Source organism: Solea senegalensis, linkage group LG21, assembly GCF_019176455.1.
Source record: "Solea senegalensis isolate Sse05_10M linkage group LG21, IFAPA_SoseM_1, whole genome shotgun sequence".
In the NCBI taxonomy this organism is placed as follows: Eukaryota; Metazoa; Chordata; class Actinopteri; order Pleuronectiformes; family Soleidae; genus Solea; species Solea senegalensis.
This window is the reverse complement of record NC_058040.1, coordinates 4,728,091-4,747,398: the sequence shown is the minus strand read 5'-3', so window position 1 is coordinate 4,747,398 and position 19,308 is coordinate 4,728,091. Positions and strand designations below refer to the sequence as shown.

The 19,308-nt window shown below is 42.5% G+C and overlaps 1 protein-coding gene across 4 annotated transcripts in view; it reads right to left on the bottom strand.

The window, feature by feature from the left end:
- Window positions 1-19,308, bottom strand: part of unc5da (unc-5 netrin receptor Da) — a 187,958-nt gene that overhangs the window by 26,061 nt on the left and 142,589 nt on the right. For 3 of the 4 annotated variants that reach the window (XM_044012557.1, XM_044012553.1, XM_044012555.1), the window contains exons 6-12: window positions 18,436-18,603; window positions 12,814-12,978; window positions 12,439-12,471; window positions 10,052-10,237; window positions 5,826-5,975; window positions 3,820-4,038; window positions 929-1,013 (exon numbers count right to left, since the gene is read on the bottom strand). In XM_044012557.1, coding sequence (XP_043868492.1) covers window positions 929-1,013; window positions 3,820-4,038; window positions 5,826-5,975; window positions 10,052-10,237; window positions 12,439-12,471; window positions 12,814-12,978; window positions 18,436-18,603 — 1,006 coding nt within the window. The remainder of the gene's footprint in view (window positions 1-928; window positions 1,014-3,819; window positions 4,039-5,825; window positions 5,976-10,051; window positions 10,238-12,438; window positions 12,472-12,813; window positions 12,979-18,435; window positions 18,604-19,308) is intronic. The other variant, XM_044012554.1, reaches the window with a different exon arrangement.

The window sequence follows — 19,308 nt, the reverse complement described above, 5'->3', positions numbered from 1 at the left end:
ATGATGACAAATTATGAGAAATATTAACTATGACCAGTAAAAAAATAAGACACAAGATTTGAAACAAAAGACAAAAAAAAAAAGAGCGACCATAACGTATAATACAGTGTAATTGTATTGTTCAGGTGATTTGGAGCATAAAGGCACCTCCACTCGTTGTTATGGAGACCTGGGGAATAACTGGATGGTGTTGTTAGGGTGATATCTTGCTACAAAGGTTACACACACAGACACTGCAGTAAACCAAGAACACGTCCAGAAATTGATTTCTGCTTGTGCGATAGCTTTTGAGGCGCTGTTCCTACCAAATCAAAGGTAAGGTGGTGGGGTGGTGTGTGGTGGTGGTGGTGGTGGTGGTGGAGGGGGGTCCTTTTCAAACGGGTTCTTATCAATTCCATTTTCTTCTTGAGTAATAGCTCACTGGCAAAGTTGCAGAAACAGACTCCTGCTGGCAGACAGCAGTCGCCCGGCATTCCGCGCCACAGTCCCATCAAGTCAAAAACCAAATCAGACTCAGTCATCATCATGACTTTAAGTTCACAGCTTCCACTGCTCTAACCAGACATGATGGAGAGAGATAATGTCAGATATGTCAAGGAAACACAAAACTAGACCACCAGAGTCTGTGCACCCTCCTCTGCTGACACGGTTGCCTCAGGCAATAATGCAACTCTCTGCAGCTGCCGATATATTTGTGACACATGAGCACGGGCCCATGTGGAGCGGGAATATGTCTGCATCTGTATCTGTATTTGTGTTGTTTATGTATATGTGGCGGCGTGTTCTCCATGTGAGAGGATCTGTGTGCACGCTCAGCGCAGAGGAGCAGGAGACGTGGCAGGTAGATGGATGAGAGTGCACCGGGTTGAAAGAGTAAAAGAGAGCAGCCCAAGAAGCCGACTTCACTGTGTCAGCGAGAGTCCCTCACCTGCTGTCCTCCTGGTTGATGATCATGTACATTTCCCAGGTAGTGTCTTCCGCGATTCCCCCATGAGGCACCAGCAGACTGATACCTGCAGAGGAGGTATGCAAAAACCAATCAGCACACAGTCAGGACACACACACACACACACACACAAATGCACAGACACAGAGTAGCATGGCTGTCACGTCTTCTTTCTGAAGGCGACAGCCAGAGAGGTGATGGCCCCAGAAAAAAGGTGATGGAAGCAAGTCCCAAAGGCCTTGTAAATCAATGCTGCCAGCAGTCTCTTTTGTCACAACACACACACACACACACACACATATACACACGCAAATATTCCACTGTATGATGAACAATTACTGCCAATCTACACCACAGTAGATAAAGATCCCTCAGGGGACAGGATGATGAATGTAGGCCACGGGAAAATGGTGACAGAATAATGTAGCAGACTGAACATCACAGATTTACTTTACATACAGTAAACGTGTGGACGTTTTCTGAATAGTAAACAATAAACATTTAAAAATGCAGTGAACTGTACTGCGTAACTTTTAAAGGAATACTTCACCGATTAGCATTTAGCTTTGTATAACTAGAATAGGGGTTGTATTTTTGATAAATTGTGCTTCCCAACCTCAGTTTGGGAAGCACTTGGTCCTGTTAGCGTAACTGTTAGCAAAGATGGCAGTCACTGTTTACATTCTGAGAATGAGGTCACGCCCCCCTACGAGTGGGTATAAAAAGAGCGGTTTCAAGCCTCGGACCAAGTGTCACTGGTGAGCACATAACAAAAAAATCTTTTCTTTGTTACGTACCCACCAGCGACACTTGGTCCTGTTAGCGTTAGCACAGATGGCGTGCAATTTTTCAAAAATACTACCCCTATTCTGGTAATCCAAAGCTAAATGCTAATCGCTAATATAAAGTATTCCTTGAAGTGTCAATTAAATTCAAACCATTTTCAAATGAGTTCAAACAATGCTGATTAAATCTATCAGCGACACATGACTCGCACGGTGTTTCAGTCTCGTGTCGCCCGGCCACATGCCCGCACTGCACACAGGAAGTGATTCCTCTTCGGTGGCGGTTGCTGGTCTTTGAAACAGGGGAAGCTCACTTCAGGCCCAGTTATTGATAGATAAATTCTTACGTAAATTGTGCAAGTGAACAACTAGAACAAGAAAATACGATAATTATGTAAAACTGAAATGCTATAATAGTGTTTTTATATACAGTGTATATGTACAAACGTAAACGGGCTATTTCGCCGAGCAAATAACACGCAACGACCAGATATTTGTCGACAGACTTCCCTCGCAAAATCCACACAGGACTGAGGCAGACAAGGCTCTGCTGTCGTGTATGTCTCTGCAGCGCTGTCAATCAAAGCTGGTTCTGGTTTTCAGACAATTGCAGAGCTCTCGCGTCAAGTCGCTCGCATTCAGCGCGAGACACGCACATTTCAATAAGTTCACACGTGACATTTCTCACGATGAGGAGTGATAAAAAACCCAGCGCATAAATAAGTCATCTAAGAATGGATGAGGAAGTCTCGAATTAGCAACCAATCAGCCAATCAGAAAATAGTATTTCTTGTTGCCGGGTAAAGTCTGAAAATAGGTTTCTGCTGTGAATGCGTGGACAGGTTTCAGACGAGATGGAAGTGAAAGAGCACGGTCAGGTAAACACTTCGATTACATCACTGGGTCAGAGAGAGAGAGAGAGATAGGTTAGAAAATGACTGACATTGAGCCACAGTGGTTTAAATGGGAGCTTCCTGTCTCTGGCATCAAGGCATCACAATCTGCCACAAACACTCACAACACACAACACCATTCATAAGCCCCCCCTAATCTCAATCCACACGAGGTTCCAAACTTGAGAGGCCTGGCCATGTCGCTGAAGTTTATTCTGTGCCGTCTCATAGAGAACAGCTGAAGCTGAAGCTGAGCTTCGAGTGGCGAGACGATCCGTCATGCGTGACTACCAGCTGATTCTGAGCGAACTAGTGACGCGCTCTAACCACGTTCTAGTACACGTTTAGTACCGAAATGTAAATACATCGCAGTATGTACTTGAGAACATTTTAGAGGACGCTGAGCTTCACTTGCTGTCTCTGAGCGATCGCCACCGTTCTTCAAGTCAGATGGAGACAACAGCAACAAGTAACCGCTCTAAAATTTGAAGCAGTTACTGGGATAAATAATATAGCATAAATGCTTCCTGTCCACGCACTGCTGCTGTATACACACAAACGCTCCCTCAGTCAGGTCTGATTGACCATTTTCCATTGAAGTCACTTCACAAAGTCCAAAAAGAGGCGGAATAATGACGTCAACAAAAATCACTATACGTTACGCACTACACGTTTCAAGCCTGTGATACTTGCCATTAAGATATTGTGGAAAACATGTGATTATACATATTGTGTGGTCAGAAACACTTCCCATAAGAAATGCAGATGGGTTTGTCAGGAGCCATCAGTCAGTTCAGAAATGCCAAAGCTGCGTCACATCAGTAAATAATCCTGTCACTTCTCACATTTTCACTGCAGACCAATGTTGACAAGGTCGAACAACTTCAAAATGCAATAAAAGGCTACCTTCAGATTACAAGGCTGAAGTGACTCAGATTTCTATATTTCTATACAGCTTCGGTACTGAGTGGTCTGACTAATGCATTGTTTTCTGCTGCTTTGGACACATGACACGCTGCTTGACAGATAGTTATGAATGTGTCAAAACTGATCTATAATGAATCAGATTTGAACAATGCAGCTGGTAATCTGACTGTAGACAAAGACACTCTGTTTCATCTCTGCCAAGTGTCGTGTTTTATGGAAAGAATTTTAGTGTTCAGCACAAGAGTCTCTGTGCTAAAGGAAAGATCACCTGTGTTAGGGACCACCAGCCTTCCTCCAGCATGACCAAACACCGCAGTAGCTTTGTGGAGAGGCCTGCTGGGAGTCAGAGAGACTTGCGGCGTGAGGAGGTTTTTGCCTCGTCTGCCCAGTGTCGTCCCCACAGCAACTCCTCTGTAGTCCGGAGCCAGGCCGCGTGGAAACGTCTGAGGGTGCGACATGACGTGGTACTCTGCCCTTTCTGCCACACCTGCAGATCCAGAGACACTGCTGTGACTTTGTGTGACATCATGGGAAAAAAAAACGGTTCACTCTCTCTTCCAGCGTCAAAAAAAGAAACCATTTTTCTTACTAAACTGAGAAAACTAAAAAACACAAACATCTTTCTCTCCGTGGATCATCACCTGATGAAGATGCTAATTATTCGCTTCATACACCTGCCTCAGTATTTTAGCAGGATGTCACGGCTCCTTTCACAGAACTGAGTTCACAGGAAACATGAAACGATAACCGCTGCAGTTCAAAGACACGCAGATTGTTGTTAGGTTACTGTGAGTTTCGCGTGACTCTGAGAGTGAACGGTCGTTTATCTCTCCATGTTGGCCCTGTGACAGACTGGTGACCTGTCCAGTACGTGCTCTGCCTCAAGTCAACTGGGATTAACTCCAGCTCCCCTGAACCCTTCGAGGATAAGTGTTACAGATGATGGATGGATTTTTCAACCAACTCATGAAGCTAACAGTGACTTCTTTTATCATTGAGATTGCGCTTGAGGTCACTTATGGCAGAAAGCTCATGACCTGATAACGAAGCAATCGGTCTCATCCACTGCACGCAGGTGCTTCAGATGGCCGCAAACAGTGGCAAGTAATTGTTCATTCACTCCTCTATTGTCTGCCATTTTATCCTCTACATGTTTGTTGCGGGACACTGGAGCCGACATAGGGAAAAATTGGGTACATCCTGGACAGATCGCCAGTTTTTGGGCTCTAGGAGGACACCGCGCACACATGGGGACAAACAGAAAGGCTGGAACCGGGATGTGTGAACCTCCTCTTTCTGCTTCCATCTAGATATCGTTTCTGTTACCCTCTCTTGACCAAAAACAGATCAAAATTTTTGGATTTCACAAGTCATAAATGCACTAAATGGTCATACCCATGGTGCGCTGGGCTTTGTGTTGTCTGTTGTCTGTTGTCTGATGGACTATGTCTGCAGTCTGTGTCATACATTTGGTGTCCTGTGTTTGCGATTGTGCCTCAGACCCAACTGCTCCACAGGGATAATAAAGTTACCTACTACTCTTTCTGTGAGGCAATAGTGCTAGTGCACATGCACCAGCGTGTGGCGTACAGTTCATTTATGCCAGTGTTAAACTGGACTTAATTGTCTGTTACTGAACTCCAAGTGTCACCTGTCTTTCTGTTTAAATAGTTGTATTTTTTTAGTGTGGCGCAATAACACTGTGGAAAGTAAAGTTTAATCTAACATAACTATTATTTATATCCTAATTCAAATACTGTATTTAACTCCTCTTCACATCTGGATCATCCTCGATAAATGAACTTGCCTGGAGGAGGGGAAACAAACTCCAGGCTACAGCGCAACAGATGCAACTGATAATACCCCCACCACCCCCACCCCTTCATCAAAGCTCTGCAACAGCCACTGCTTGACAGTGATGCCTTATTTTTGTGCATCTCTCTGTATTTCATAATAAAAAACAACAACAAAAAACAAAAACATTCTGAAATGTCTATTAATTCATATTGAAGAGCATGTGCAGCAAAAGCGAGTACGTAGAGGGTGGTTGGGTGAGCGGTCAATTTCTGACGCCCTCCCAAGGTCATGGCTGTTTCTTTCTTCTCTGTGTCAGCGTCTCCTTAGAGATCGCCTCGGGAGAAAAACAGGTTCAGCCCCCAAAAGGTTTATCCCTCTGACTGCGGCTGCTGTGCTGTTACAGAGCACTGCTCTATAATTCTATAAGTAGCTGATGAGCACAGAGGCGGGCTAACATGACGGCTTTTATATCCTGACCTTTGATCTTGAGATCCGGTAACGGGTCGAGGAGTGAGCGCTCGGCCATCAGCTCCTTGTCAATGGAGTCCTGAAAACACATGGGGCTGGTGTAGGTACGCGACACCGTCAGATCAGGTTGCATGGATGAATTAATGAGCAGGGGATTCGCTGAAAAACAGGGAAAGAAAAAAAATACTGTCATGATTATATTTCTTGCAATAAACTATAATAAATAATTGAACCCTTTAACACCGGGGGGCTCAAACTCAAATAACGTGGACGCGGATGTGAAAAAAGTCCAATTTATATAGAAAAATATATTGAAATAGTCATATTTCTGATGCTATTTCACAGAATGTCTAACCAAAAGGATTTGTTTTGATGTGGAGCGATGAATAGTTAGGGGTTAGGGGTTTTAACAAGTTTACGATGCAAAATAACTCACTATAACTTGATATTAAGTGATGGGCTGCATGAAATTGAGACCTCTGGAATTTTTTTGCTTATTTTAACCATAAAAGGGCCAGAAAACAGCTTTTTCCCATTTTTCCTACTAGTACTGCATGTTAAAATGGTGTAAACAAATGAAGAAAAACAAAAAAAAAACAATGGCTTCCTGCAAGTGAAATTACAGTAATAACAACACATTGGCTTTTGGTGTTAATAATTGCTTTTAAGACACTAATGGGCTCAAGGGAATGTATATACCTGTCAAACATTAATAAGCGATGTATTAAAATCAATTAGACTAATAAGTGGTACCGAATTAACATTTAATATTTATTACATTTTGAATAGCAACCTTCCAAGCACTTAAAAGAAACGTGTTAACAGGCTTTAGATATTGTGGGATGTCGAATACGATGAAAACGACTTGATGAGTGCTAATAATAGTGCTAAACACGGCTTGTGCATTAAAATATTGTTGGTAAATAAGCAGCAATACTGTCATTGAATGATGGTATGACTTTTTAACCAAATGAATATTTACATTTTTCTTTACATTTTAATATGTGGCAGGAGTCGCGGGCAGGGGTTTGGTTGTTACTGTAGCAGTAGGAGGTCTGCTTATTCTAGCCCCTATATCAAGGGGAACAGGGACCAAGATTAAAGCTCTCTCTTCCTCCTGCTGTGTTATCAAAATGAACTTTATTATGCCCCGCTGAGAGCTGTTGCTGTGGCGACCCATTATGCCAGCCTTGTAAAAATATGCTTCAATCTGTGGGGCAAAACGCGGCATGCTTTTAAGCTCTGATGTTTTGCCGTTCAGAGACTCAGGGCCATAAACGCTCCATTCGGCGCCCGGGCGAGAAAACAAAAACATGAAAACACAAATAATTGCGGCATCATGAATAATTAAATGAAGATTCAATGGATGTGATCATACCCAAGACATCCCATAATGGCACAAACTGACACACGGCCTGGATGGTTTTCGCTTTCCAACACTCATAAAAAAAAAAAAAAGTAATAACCAACGACAGATAAATTGTGAATTTGTGGAGAACACAAACATAGGTTGTTGCCATATGTTTGCAGTGCGAGTGTATAGCTTCGGGCAAACTGATGTTTGCAATAAAGCCATAAATACCCAGTGTGCTTTGTAAATTAAGCTTCATATTGTACGTTATTGGACATTTAGTGCACAACAACACGGGCTGCAGAAATCTCCGGAAGGCAAACAAACGGAAAAATTAAAACCAGTCATTTCTGGGGCATTTTAATAATTAATGCAGCTATATCACAATACAGGGGGATATATATTTATTATTCATAAATATACACAAGAACAAAATAAACCTGCACTGTCATGTTTTTCCGCATGTTCTGTCATTTAAATAACATACACTGGCATTAATTAAGTATGTATACAGTATTTTTTTTATTGTTTAGCGTCTCAGACACAAATGAATGTATTCGTTCTGATTAGAGTGAAAAAAATAAATATAATCTGCCAATGGTAAAATGACACAAGCTGAGGAGGCGGTCTCTAATCTGTCCTGAGAACAGATTACGTCCGTGCAGCGCAAGCCCTACGTTGTAACACATACAGTCTTTCATACCTAATAAATAAAGAGTAAATACAACCAGTAAAAATGCATATTTTTACTTGCCAAAAGGTTGGAAACACAACATTTTTTATTCAGTGAGTTAAAAACCTGTCAAACACAAACATTACACTCATTTTGAGTCATAAATTATTCCGAAGCACAACAGCCTTTCAGTTTATTCAGCTGCATTTTTACTGGACCACGGAAATAAACGAACACATTATAATCTGACGGCATAACTGTAATCATAGCATTGAAATTAGAATAAGTAATTATTAGTAGTATTAGTAAAAATACTACTATACTAATAGCATTTATTATACTTAATGTATATAATAATACCATCTCACTATGTTTTCACTTCTTTTCCTGATGTCTTTAGTATTTTGAAACACACACATGAATGTTTTGACCATCAAAAACACAAATAAACATCTTTTTCTTTAAACATTAGAACCCTATAAGCTACCAAATGTGTATAAATTAACAACTAAATACATATTCCAGCAAAGACTGAGATGTAATTTGTATTCTCATAAAAGTTTCATTTATTAGTATTCACTCCTTTAATAGATTCTTTTTGGGCTTTTGGTAGTTTTCATAAAACGAAGGAAACTGCACCCACTTTTTGCAGTTCAGCTCAGGCTATATTTATGAAAATTGCGATTGTTGCACTCCTTTTAAACCTCTCTTGAACAACCTCTTGTTGCACAGTTGAGTGCAACCGAGAACATTTTTCTGTATCTTTTGATGGTGAAGAGGCAAAAAAACAGACCTTTTATGAACAAAAAAAAAAAAATCACACAAAGTCTTGACTGTGTTGTTGAATTTTATCTGTTATATGTTTAAGTCCACACCCAAAATGAATGTAAACTTAAAAATACCTCGCGTTGCACACAAGTTCAAACACAAAATTCCAAACGGGAGTGACGGCTCAACTGTGGGAGATAATACCAAAACACCTATAGCTTTCACAGCTAGCAGAAATGATGATTCCATTTTCAACTCCACTTTTAATTTATGGGGTGTGCCGAGTTTAATTATGTAGGAGTTAAACAGCATGCATTTCATGATCTAATAATTAAATCATCCAAAAATGACAGCAGACTCTTGCAAATTAACCACACAACTTGCCTTTCGCACGCAACACACTGATTAGCTATTCTGCATGTTCTGAATGTAAACAGTGGAATATGGAAGACGACTCCCCTTGGGACGGTTCCTAAACTTCTCATTGTTATGTTATTATAATCTCATTATTAAAGAGAGTTTACAAATCTATCACCACATAATTAGGGTCAGAGCGCACAAAGTGCAGTGAAGGAGGTGTTTATGCGAGGAATCTATTGTTTTCCTTAGTGTTCTGTGGTTTTGTGGTCATTGTTGAGCGGGTTAACGTGCATAAAAACTTGTCATGGAGATCAAGTGTGGTGAAAACGCGATATCGCATTGGGTGCATTGGGAAACGTGGATGGAGGGAGCCAAAACTAAGTTGCACCGAATTTCACGAAACTTGGTGGGAACTTGTAATAGCCCAAGACGAACAAAAAAGTCCATCGGGACGGTGGCCTCAACGCAACAGGAAGTCGGCCATTTTGAATTTGGCGTCCATCTTGGCCATTTGCACGCTTCGCAAATGAAGAAACTCGTATACCGACAAAAAATATGTGTCAATTTGTACTCGACACATAAAAGGCACAAACGGATCATAAGGCTTTTGCGGAATTCAAAAGGGGCGTGGCCACGGCAACTATCAAAAGTTTGCCGAAAGTCGGCTACTCACCACGAAAAAGGACGTTTCTTATAACTTTACCATACATTGACCAATCGACTCAAAACAAACATGACACAAATGACCGACCCTGAACACTTTTACGTTATTATTATTATTCCATGGCTGGATCATTTCTGAGGGGGTTAAGGAATAAAAGTGAAGACTGTTGAGAGAAGGACTCTCCAACTTGAGTGGAGGAAAATAGCATTTTTGAGGACCTGAGAGTGGTTTCTGTGAATAAGCGCGGTAAATTGGAAATGGGAGGAGCAAATAACTGACAAATTTGGCTTCTTCTGTCCCTTTTCCTATGCCCTCTACTGGATGTAGAAAACGGTGCGAGGGATGTCGCATTTATTTATTTTTAACCACACAATTTTCAGCGTATGCGGTTTTTGTCGGACTTCCAGTCGCGGGCTCACCTTGGCGAGACGTCTTAAAGCTGAAGGACTGAAAGCCGCCAGTGAGGGCGGAGGAGTCGATGACGTCAACACCGTACTCACTCTGGCTTCTCCGATAAAGAGTGACAGCGACGATCAGCAGCACCACGGTCACCACGCCTGCAGCAAGGCCCGAATACAAGGCCACATCGCTGCTGTTGTCCACACCTGGGAGAGAAAGGGTCAGAGAGAGGAGCACAGTTTGAGATTTTTAGACGCTTTTGCTGCCACTTTCTGAGACTGAGTCTCAGAAAGATTAAACCTGTGTCGCTGCCTTGATTCTATATAAAAATGAACAGTTGGTAGCAGTTGGTAACTCTATCTATAGAATTTAAAGGTCTCAATAAGTAGTTTCAGCTCTTCTTCAATAGAAAATTATTAGTACATTTGAGTCAATTTTGTAAACCATGTTCCCATTTACAGGAAAATAGATGATAAAACATGGCACATATGAGTGGACCCCAGTGTGATTGACAACTGGTGTCGTCCAATAGGTGCCTGATTAATTCATCAGTTAATTTCTGTTTTCAAAAGCTCAAAATCTCGACGCATGTCAATGTGATTTATTATAAACTCAAGTCGCATCTTCCTATCTTCAACAACAAGCAAGTCTACCTTTGTTCCGAGCTTTGGCGTCGCATTTTCTCTATTTTCTGTTCCACATAAGCACTGCCTCCTTACACACAGCTTCATTGTTTCATCCTAGAGTGTTAAAGCCACTAATGAGGAGGAAGCTCGGAAGGAAGGAAGGCGATAAAATCAAGCCCACACCTGACTGTCATTTCAAACACTGCTTGGCTGTGGTGTTGTTGGCGCTCTGTGTTCCGCGGGGATAATGTGACAAAACCAATTCATTAAATTAGCTCATTGGCGATGATTATGCTCTATCTGGTCCCACCAGCGCTGCCGCATCCAACTCCACCCAGACAAAGAATAAGCGAGAAATAAAGAGACTCTGAGCTTGTGCTTGAAAGATAATGAGATCTGTGCTGAAACAGGACATACTGGGAAATCCTCGGAATAACCTGAAGATCAAATTAGGAGAAATTGACAAAATATGCAAAGCGGCATTAACGGCTACAGTACAGGGTTAATTGAGGGCTTGGGTAGTTTTCTGCAGCCTGGCTGGATTCCCCCCGCCCAGTTTCTGACAAACAAAAATACATAAGTGTGTAAAAGGACAAATCAGGAGAACTCGCCTGTGGCTTAGTAGGTAGAAAATTGATTTTCCAATGCACAAACTACATGCAGCCATAATCAAAACATAAACGGCCCATTACCCTGCACAGCAATTATGCAAAAAAAGGGGATGAATACACAGTGATAAACCTCGGAATGCTTGGCTTGAAATGCTACACTGAGTGTCTGAAAAATAATATTATTAGTAGAAATAAAGTGTTCAGAAAGTGTTCTGACAGCAGAAGTAAAACTCGGTTTATTTATGGTAAAGCAGCAGCCCATTCTAAGCAGCTGATTACAGTTTAACTTCCACATTACCAGAATAAATAGTATTTTACTTGACTTCTCTAGTGAAGCCGGGACACACGGAGAATGAATGGCTGCGCATTCACATCACTTCAGACTAAAATTTAGATGGAGCACACCGCAAAGGCTTGAGCTGATGGCCGACGTATAATATGGCCATGACTCAATAAGGGTTAGCCTCCAGCCAAGCAGTGTCAAGTATGTTTTTTTTTTTGGTCAACGTCAGTGTATTAAAGCCCCGTTCAGATGTGGTTTTAACGTCAGTGCTCAGTGATCGGATCGTATTTTGGACAGTTTTAAGTACACACCTGACATTCACATGTGTGCACGGATGCTGTCATGTCTGTTCATGAGGATAAAATGTTGTTTTTGTCAACATGTGTGTGTGTGTGTGTGTGTGTATCTCTCTGTCTTTCTCACACACACACACACACACACACACACACACACTCACAAACAGACAGAAATAGAGAGAGATAGAGAGATGAGAGGAGCTTAAGTGAATCAAAGCTTTACTCACAAAGCTGTGACATGAAACCATTAGAAAAGAGAAAGGGAGGAGGGGGGAAAAAAAATCATATGACCTTCAGTGTTAATATTGTGGTGTTGGCTGCAAATAAACTAACAAGTGATTGGTGACACTTGCGCTGATCAGATGATGTCGGCTGAGGAAGTGGTTTGTAATTTGCCCTGAAGACGGATTGTGTTCACGCAGCACAGAGATGTGGCCACGTGTGTCCTCACACCACCTCCTGTCCATGATCAGATCACTCAGGACGGATGTTAAAAACCAGGTTCTAAGGGGGACTCATGAATCCTTCGGGGTCCTGGTCGCAGACCGTCGTAGCAATAAAATGACACAAGAGTAAGAAATGGAAACTCACCCTGTGGCTTAACATCGTGCAGCAACTTTCGATCTGCAGAGAGAAATTAGAACGTGACAGCTCCTTCATGACCTTTTTGAAGAGACCGCTTATTCAAATACTACTTATGTATGCATCCACGCCTGTGTGCATTAAGTGTGACGTAGGTGGAGGGGTCGGTGGGTGGGGTCGGGGGTGTGAATAATGAAGACGAATGAAAGAGCTGGTGATGAGCTAAATAAGAATGACAAGCCCACACTTGGAGAAGCAAGAACAGTGACTGGATGATAAAAGGAGTCTCCAGACAAAGGGGAATTGACAGTGATGATGCTAAACAATCCTTTTGTCTTATTTATAAACGCGGGAGCGAGCGGTTGTGACGACGACGTTACCCACCCTCTGTGCAGAGGCCGCCGGTGCAGTTGTCTGTCGCCAGTGCCACGCCATCGCACAGCCGGCCTCCGTGTTTAGGCTCCGGAGCCGTGCACTCTCTGCTGCGCTGCCTCTCGCAGCTCGAACTACACAATGACCATTCGGTCCACTCTCCCCAGCCGCCGTCAACTGAAAGACAGGAACACACAAACAGATTTTTGAGAAAGGAAAGGAAATAGTTAATCATTTTCTTACCTTACATTACATTATTCTTTGAGTGAAAGAGCTGTATGCCGCATTAACCCATTCATACCTCCACACACAAACTCAATTTTGACACGTTGACAGTTTCTGGGTCAAGGGCAGAACTCCAACATGTGCACATGCATGAACAAATCCACACCAAACAAGTGAGCGAATGGAGAAAATCCAGTCGATTTTCCAGCGGCTGATACGACAAAAAGTCCTCCGCTGAGTCATAGTTCTGTGAAGCTGCGGAGAACATTTTCAAGGTAAGCGCTGCAGTTAAATTTGCAAAAACATCCTTCCTCGGGGAGCCGACATGGACCATGAAGACGCTCTGTTTACGCCATACCCTGTCAAGTCTCCTTTCCATCTCCGAATGCTCTCAAAGTCCTCTCCTGCTCGCTAATCTAAACGCAAATGCACCGCGTTTGTGTTCAAACCCAGATGCAGAAAAGGAATCCTTCAGAAGAAGGCTGCTGGCAAGTGGGAGATAATGTTTGGAAGAGTGCATTGCCCTTCCCTGATAACTTTTTCTCTTAAACCTGATGAGTATTTCTCTTTATAGAGGTGCTGTGGCTGAAATCATAAATTTGGTCTTGTCTGAAAGAAGACGAAAACCACTTGGCCAGAGCCGATTACACGGCAGTTCTGATAAGTGGAAATGCTGCTCTCTCTTCTTTCTCTCTTCACAACCGAAGATCCAACTGTTTGTTTCTGTTTTCTCCACGTTTCACATATTCTTCCTCTTCATTTGCAGTTTTTAGGGTCTACTGCATCAGATTTCAGATACAAACCACTGTCAAAATAACCATGGAGACTGCCAAGTGTACTCCAAGCTTTTAGATCTGTTTCCTCCACTCCAAATGTCAGGTGTTTTAGAAACAGAAAGATCGTACAGGCCACTATGTTGCCTGATAAAATATTACATATAAAATAAGACAGGAAACTTCATGGACAAAAACACAGCAGGCAGACTTTTAAATAAATGAATGAAAAGGAATACTTAAGAAAGAAAAATGAAATTAATAGATCTGAAGTCCCTGGTTAAATACAGAAAAACAGTCTGTGGTACTGAAGTGGAGCAATCTAAGCACTCATTATAAAAACATTTACATCAGCTTATTACGTCTTTGTGGCAAAAGAAGAGTCATTATGCTGCCAATTCTATTCAAAGGACAATTTCACTGTGAAATTGAAGACAATTCCTGTCACCAAATTGTGGGTAAATAGTAAGTGATCAAGCAGTAACTCATATTATTCACCTGGCTTTCAGAGAGCGAAAACTCCACTCATTCGCTCATTCAAAACAATCACATAAGTTTGGTGACGTCGAGGGGCAGCATGCTTTAGTTCACTTCCTGATACAGTGAATGATCCACTCGCGACTTTTCCCTCAACTTGCCTTGTACTCCAGGAACATCTCTTTTTTAAGTACGAGATAAACCGACTGACTCTGTCTCCTCAAAGTAAACAGTGAACAATAATTACAAAATGAAGTTGTACATGTGCTGTTACCGTAGTGCATTCTACAGATTACACACACTCTTTTATTAAACTGGTTGGTTTTTTAAAATGCTCTACTGAGCAGCATCAGTGTCATTTTCTGTCGTCTGCAAGATGCCTGTGCCTGAAATATTTGCAGGACCAGCATTGGCGCAAACTCCCACTGAAGAGTCCTGGCTTTTTTATTGAATACAGAGGCGGATGTAGAGCATTTAAAAGTGTGTTATTTATGGCAATTTTCAAAAACAAACCATATGTAAAACACAGCTGCAGCTCCACCCTCCCTGTGTGAGGCAGAGGTCACAACAGTCAATATACATTCAGATTTGAATGGATTTCAAACTGCTGAAAACATTTTGGCTACTCAAAGATATATTATATATATATATATATGTTAGTAATATTGTTATTTAAGCTATTTTAATGCAAAAAAACTTACACATTATATGAATCAACTGTATAAACATAGATTAAATGGTGCAGGTCACTCCTGGATCCAAACATGAGCGCTAATGCAGAGGTGCATTCAATGAACCTCAGTCATTTTAAACTTCCTCAGAAACAAATGCAGCCAAATCAAACACCTGCTGGTGATCCATTTAAGGAAATTTGTATATTTCAGTGCACACATACAACCAGTCTTTGAACCAAGTAGTCTTTTTTTACAAGCCGTATACCCTCTGAGGTGTATTCAGTTTTTTATGGAGTTTATAGATGGAATTTCTCCCTTCATGATGTCACATGACCCCTTTGATGTATGTTAATGCACATCAAAGTAATATCATATGAGCTAAACATGAAAACCAAACCAAAAACACACACATTAAGGTGTGAAAAGGAAATATGAAGGAGGCAGCAATGTGACATTATAGATCTCATGCCGCGTACCCTGCCCGGAAATCTTAGAATAAATTAGAAGAAGAACATTACAGATGCCAACTGCCATAAAACAGCAAAGAAGAAAAGGAAAACTGAATTGAACTGAATATGCAAAGTCCACATAGTTCGGCTGCGAGTCATTTAGCACCATGTGGACTCAAAAGCATCTTGACGTGTTTGTCCAGAGCAGCAGTCCTGGCAGAGCCGGACGACCCTTTGGAATTTCTCGCCACACATGTGCAACAAATGTACCTTTCCAAGAATGATGACAAAAGAGACACCGATGAGGCTGTTTTTCACTTTCAGGAGCAATGGGAGAAAACCTGTCTGCCACATCTATGGGAGAGAATGAATGCCGACGTTTTACCCGTTCTACCACAATCACTAGCATCCCTTTCACCTCCGCCGTCACCGCCGCTGTCGTCGCTAACCTCCCTTTCACCTCCGCCTTCGCCACCACTCCCACCATCATCGGCGTCATCCCCTTTGTTCCCCCCGCCGCCTCCAGCTCCGTCGCGCGACGACAGCGTGGAGACACGCCGGTTTCAGGCGGTCCGCACAACAGCAGCGAGGCTGGCACAGCTGGCTGCCCCGCACAAAGCCCCCGTCAAAGAAGTCCCGAAAAAGAAACAGACTTACAAAAATTTCCAATGTAAAGAATTTATTTGCCGTTTAGGTGACTGTCCTTATCACAAACACTTGAAGGACTCCGCTAAAGCGAAGGAGGCAGAGAAGACAGTGGCCAAACCAAAAATAGATCCATGGCTGATATATAGACCGCCAAAAGGGTATATTTCAGATCCAGAACTGAACAGCGGCAGGTCCTGCAGAAGATGAAGCTGCTAAAAATGATGCCGAAGCCATTTCTGCCTGTTGCACCTGCGTCGGTGCCAAAGGTCCAGCTACAGGATCGTCAGCTGGGAGCCACCTGTCACAGATGTTTCATTTAATCCCTGACCATTTCCTGGTGGTGAGGCAGCTGTGCGGCGTGTCAACAGACGTGAAGGGATTCAAGTCGACACACACGACCACATTTGAAGACCTTTCTTGTGTCATATTCTCCCCAGAAATTCATCTGTAAAGGTGTGGATGACACTTTTACATGTGTTTTACTGCAGCATTTGATCATTTTGGTTACGGGTTAGTAATATAAACAGCAGGATGGAGACTTAAATCACATGACGTGATGTTTGGGGTAGTTAGTTTTTCTTCATGTTAAAAAATGTCAGCATGCGAGCTGTGCCAGAAAATCTGCTCTGTATACAAACCTACGCTATAATAAATGTTAACATTTGAGTACGGGCAATTGAGGCTAATTGAGTTCTTTTTGTTGATTTGCTATTTTGAAGCTTCAAAGGATAAACCACTTAGCTCCAGTGCATAACTTCTGTTGTCCCCTCTTTATATGACTAATGGTGCTTTTCCATTATACAGTTCTAGAAACTACTTGGTTCGACTCCATTATTCCATTAGGGATAGCACCTGGTACCTGGTATACCTAGTGCTTTTTTAGTACCTTTTCTGGTGAGGTTCCAAGTGAGCTGAGCCGATACTGAAATGCAATAATGGGAATAACATCAGCGTTATTCCTGTTACTGTTAAAATGTAAGGTAACATTTTCAAACGGGAAGTACAGACAATACTTTTCCCTCATTGAGATAAAAGGCAAGAATGTATACGTAAAATGTACATTATGCCCAGGAACAAAGTGTTTGTCAAGGTAATCAGAGATGGCAGACTTCACCCCATTCACGCAACAAGCCTCTGGCGGCCTCTGTTGGTCATATTGGATAGTGCGGAAACACAAACAAACAGACAAACAGAGCAATACTTCATGGGGTGAAGTGATGAATTGAACATACAGTTGAATTTAAAGTTCCATTAGGGAGGAACCAAATTCTTTGACATATTTGAACATTAAAAAAAGGAGCGCAATAATTACTTGGTATTACTGGTAACTAGTTACTGTTACAATGCAGTAACTCTGTTACGTTTTGGGAGAAGTAACTACTAACTATAACGGATTACTTTTTTTAAGTAAATGTGATGTCAACAGACTGTCAGAGAGTGTCATCAATGGAATCACGAGTCATGAGCGCGAGGTCCGACACAAGAATCAAACCAAACAATGCCGAGCTGTAGATCAGATAAAAAGACTTGGAAACACGTGTTAATCCCCAAAATTAAGCAAGGAAGTTTCTAAAATCTCTATATTCAACAGAAGTGTCTAGTGTACAGCACTGTGAGCCGAATCACAACCCATTCAGCTGTGACTGTGTCAGATGCAGTCTGTGCTTTGAAGTACTGAACACATCTTTTTAATTAACTGATTCTAATGATTCAGTACACGAAAGCATTTGTTTTGCTTGCTGTGTTGATGTCAGCAGCATCGCAGCGCTTTCGCGCGGCCGTGCTATGACGACCCCGCCCACATCGATGAGGTACTATAGCAGTGTCATGCCGACGTCGAGCCGAGTCGTACTAGAACTGTATATTGGAAAAGTGCCCGTACAGAACTGGTGGTGGTTAAGTGGGTTGTCAGTCAGTCAGTCATCATCTAACCGCTTTATCCTCCACCAGAGGGTCGCGGGGGGTGCTGTGCCAATCTCAGCTATATCGGGCGATAGGCGGGGTACACCCTGGACAGTTCGCCAGTCCGTCGCAGGGCCAGACTAGAGACAAACAACCATTCACTCTCACACTCAATCCTATGGTCAATTTAGAGTGTCCAATTTACCTAATCCCCACATTGCATGTTTTTGGACTGTGGGAGGAAGCCGGAGAACCCGGAGAGAACCCACGCACACACGGGGAGAACATGCAAACTCCATGCAGAAAGGCCCTTGTTCCAACCGGGGCTCGAACCCGGGTCTTCTCGCTGCAAGGCGAGAGTGCTAACCACTACTCCACCGTGTGGCCCTAAGTGGGTTGTGATAATGAAAAATGCTTCAGCAAGCTTTAAAAAAAAAAACAAAAAACATGCCCAAACACCAACAAGCACTGTGTCTCTGTGCTTACCTGGGCACACTGCGTTGCAGGTGCTTTTCTGCACCGACATGCCTTCACAAAAGGCTCCCCCGTTGAGAGGAGCTGGGTTTGTGCAAGTGCGGGAGCGTTTCTGCACACCGCGACCACAGCGGACGTTACAGGGGGACCAGTCAGTCCATGACGACCACCCACCGTTCACTGTATGTGCAAAAGAAAAAGAGAAATTAAATTAATAGTAAATGTGGACTGCCTTTTGTGGATAACAATGGATTTCCTTATCAAGAAAAGCAGCACTTGGGTGTGTGTGTGTGTGTGTGTGTGTGTGTGCATCGCAGGTGTCCCTGAGGTGACAGTGAACGTCTTGTCAAGAGAGAAAAAAAAAACAACAACCCAGTGATGATCAGTGATGTCGTCCCTTCACATACCTCTGATGTATTGCCTGACTGTTGCGGGATGACTGAATAATTAGCTCATTTGCTGTCACAAAGGACAAAAAAAAAACGCCTTGTACTCCGCCATTATACATCTGTCTGAAACTGTGGGCACAACATGCCTGTCTGAGATTCCACGACTGTTTTGGAACTGAATGACAGACGGGCCTCAGCAACTGTCAGAGGGAATCAGATCCATTAACATAGACGCAAAATGCCTTCTTGGCCAAGAATAAGAGGCAGTGAGGTCAATGAAATGAACATTATAACGCTCCAATTAACACAGTGTGCTCGTGCTAGAATGACATATAATAATTTCACTTATTCTCCTTTGTCTCAGGCGAGCGCTACAGGGATATAAAAAAAATGCCGTCTTGCAGCTAACGCCTTCCACACAAGGTGTTTAACGGGCAGATTAAAGCCGGGGCATTGTGACAGCCAATGTCAGGGCCTTTCCATCATTAATAATTGA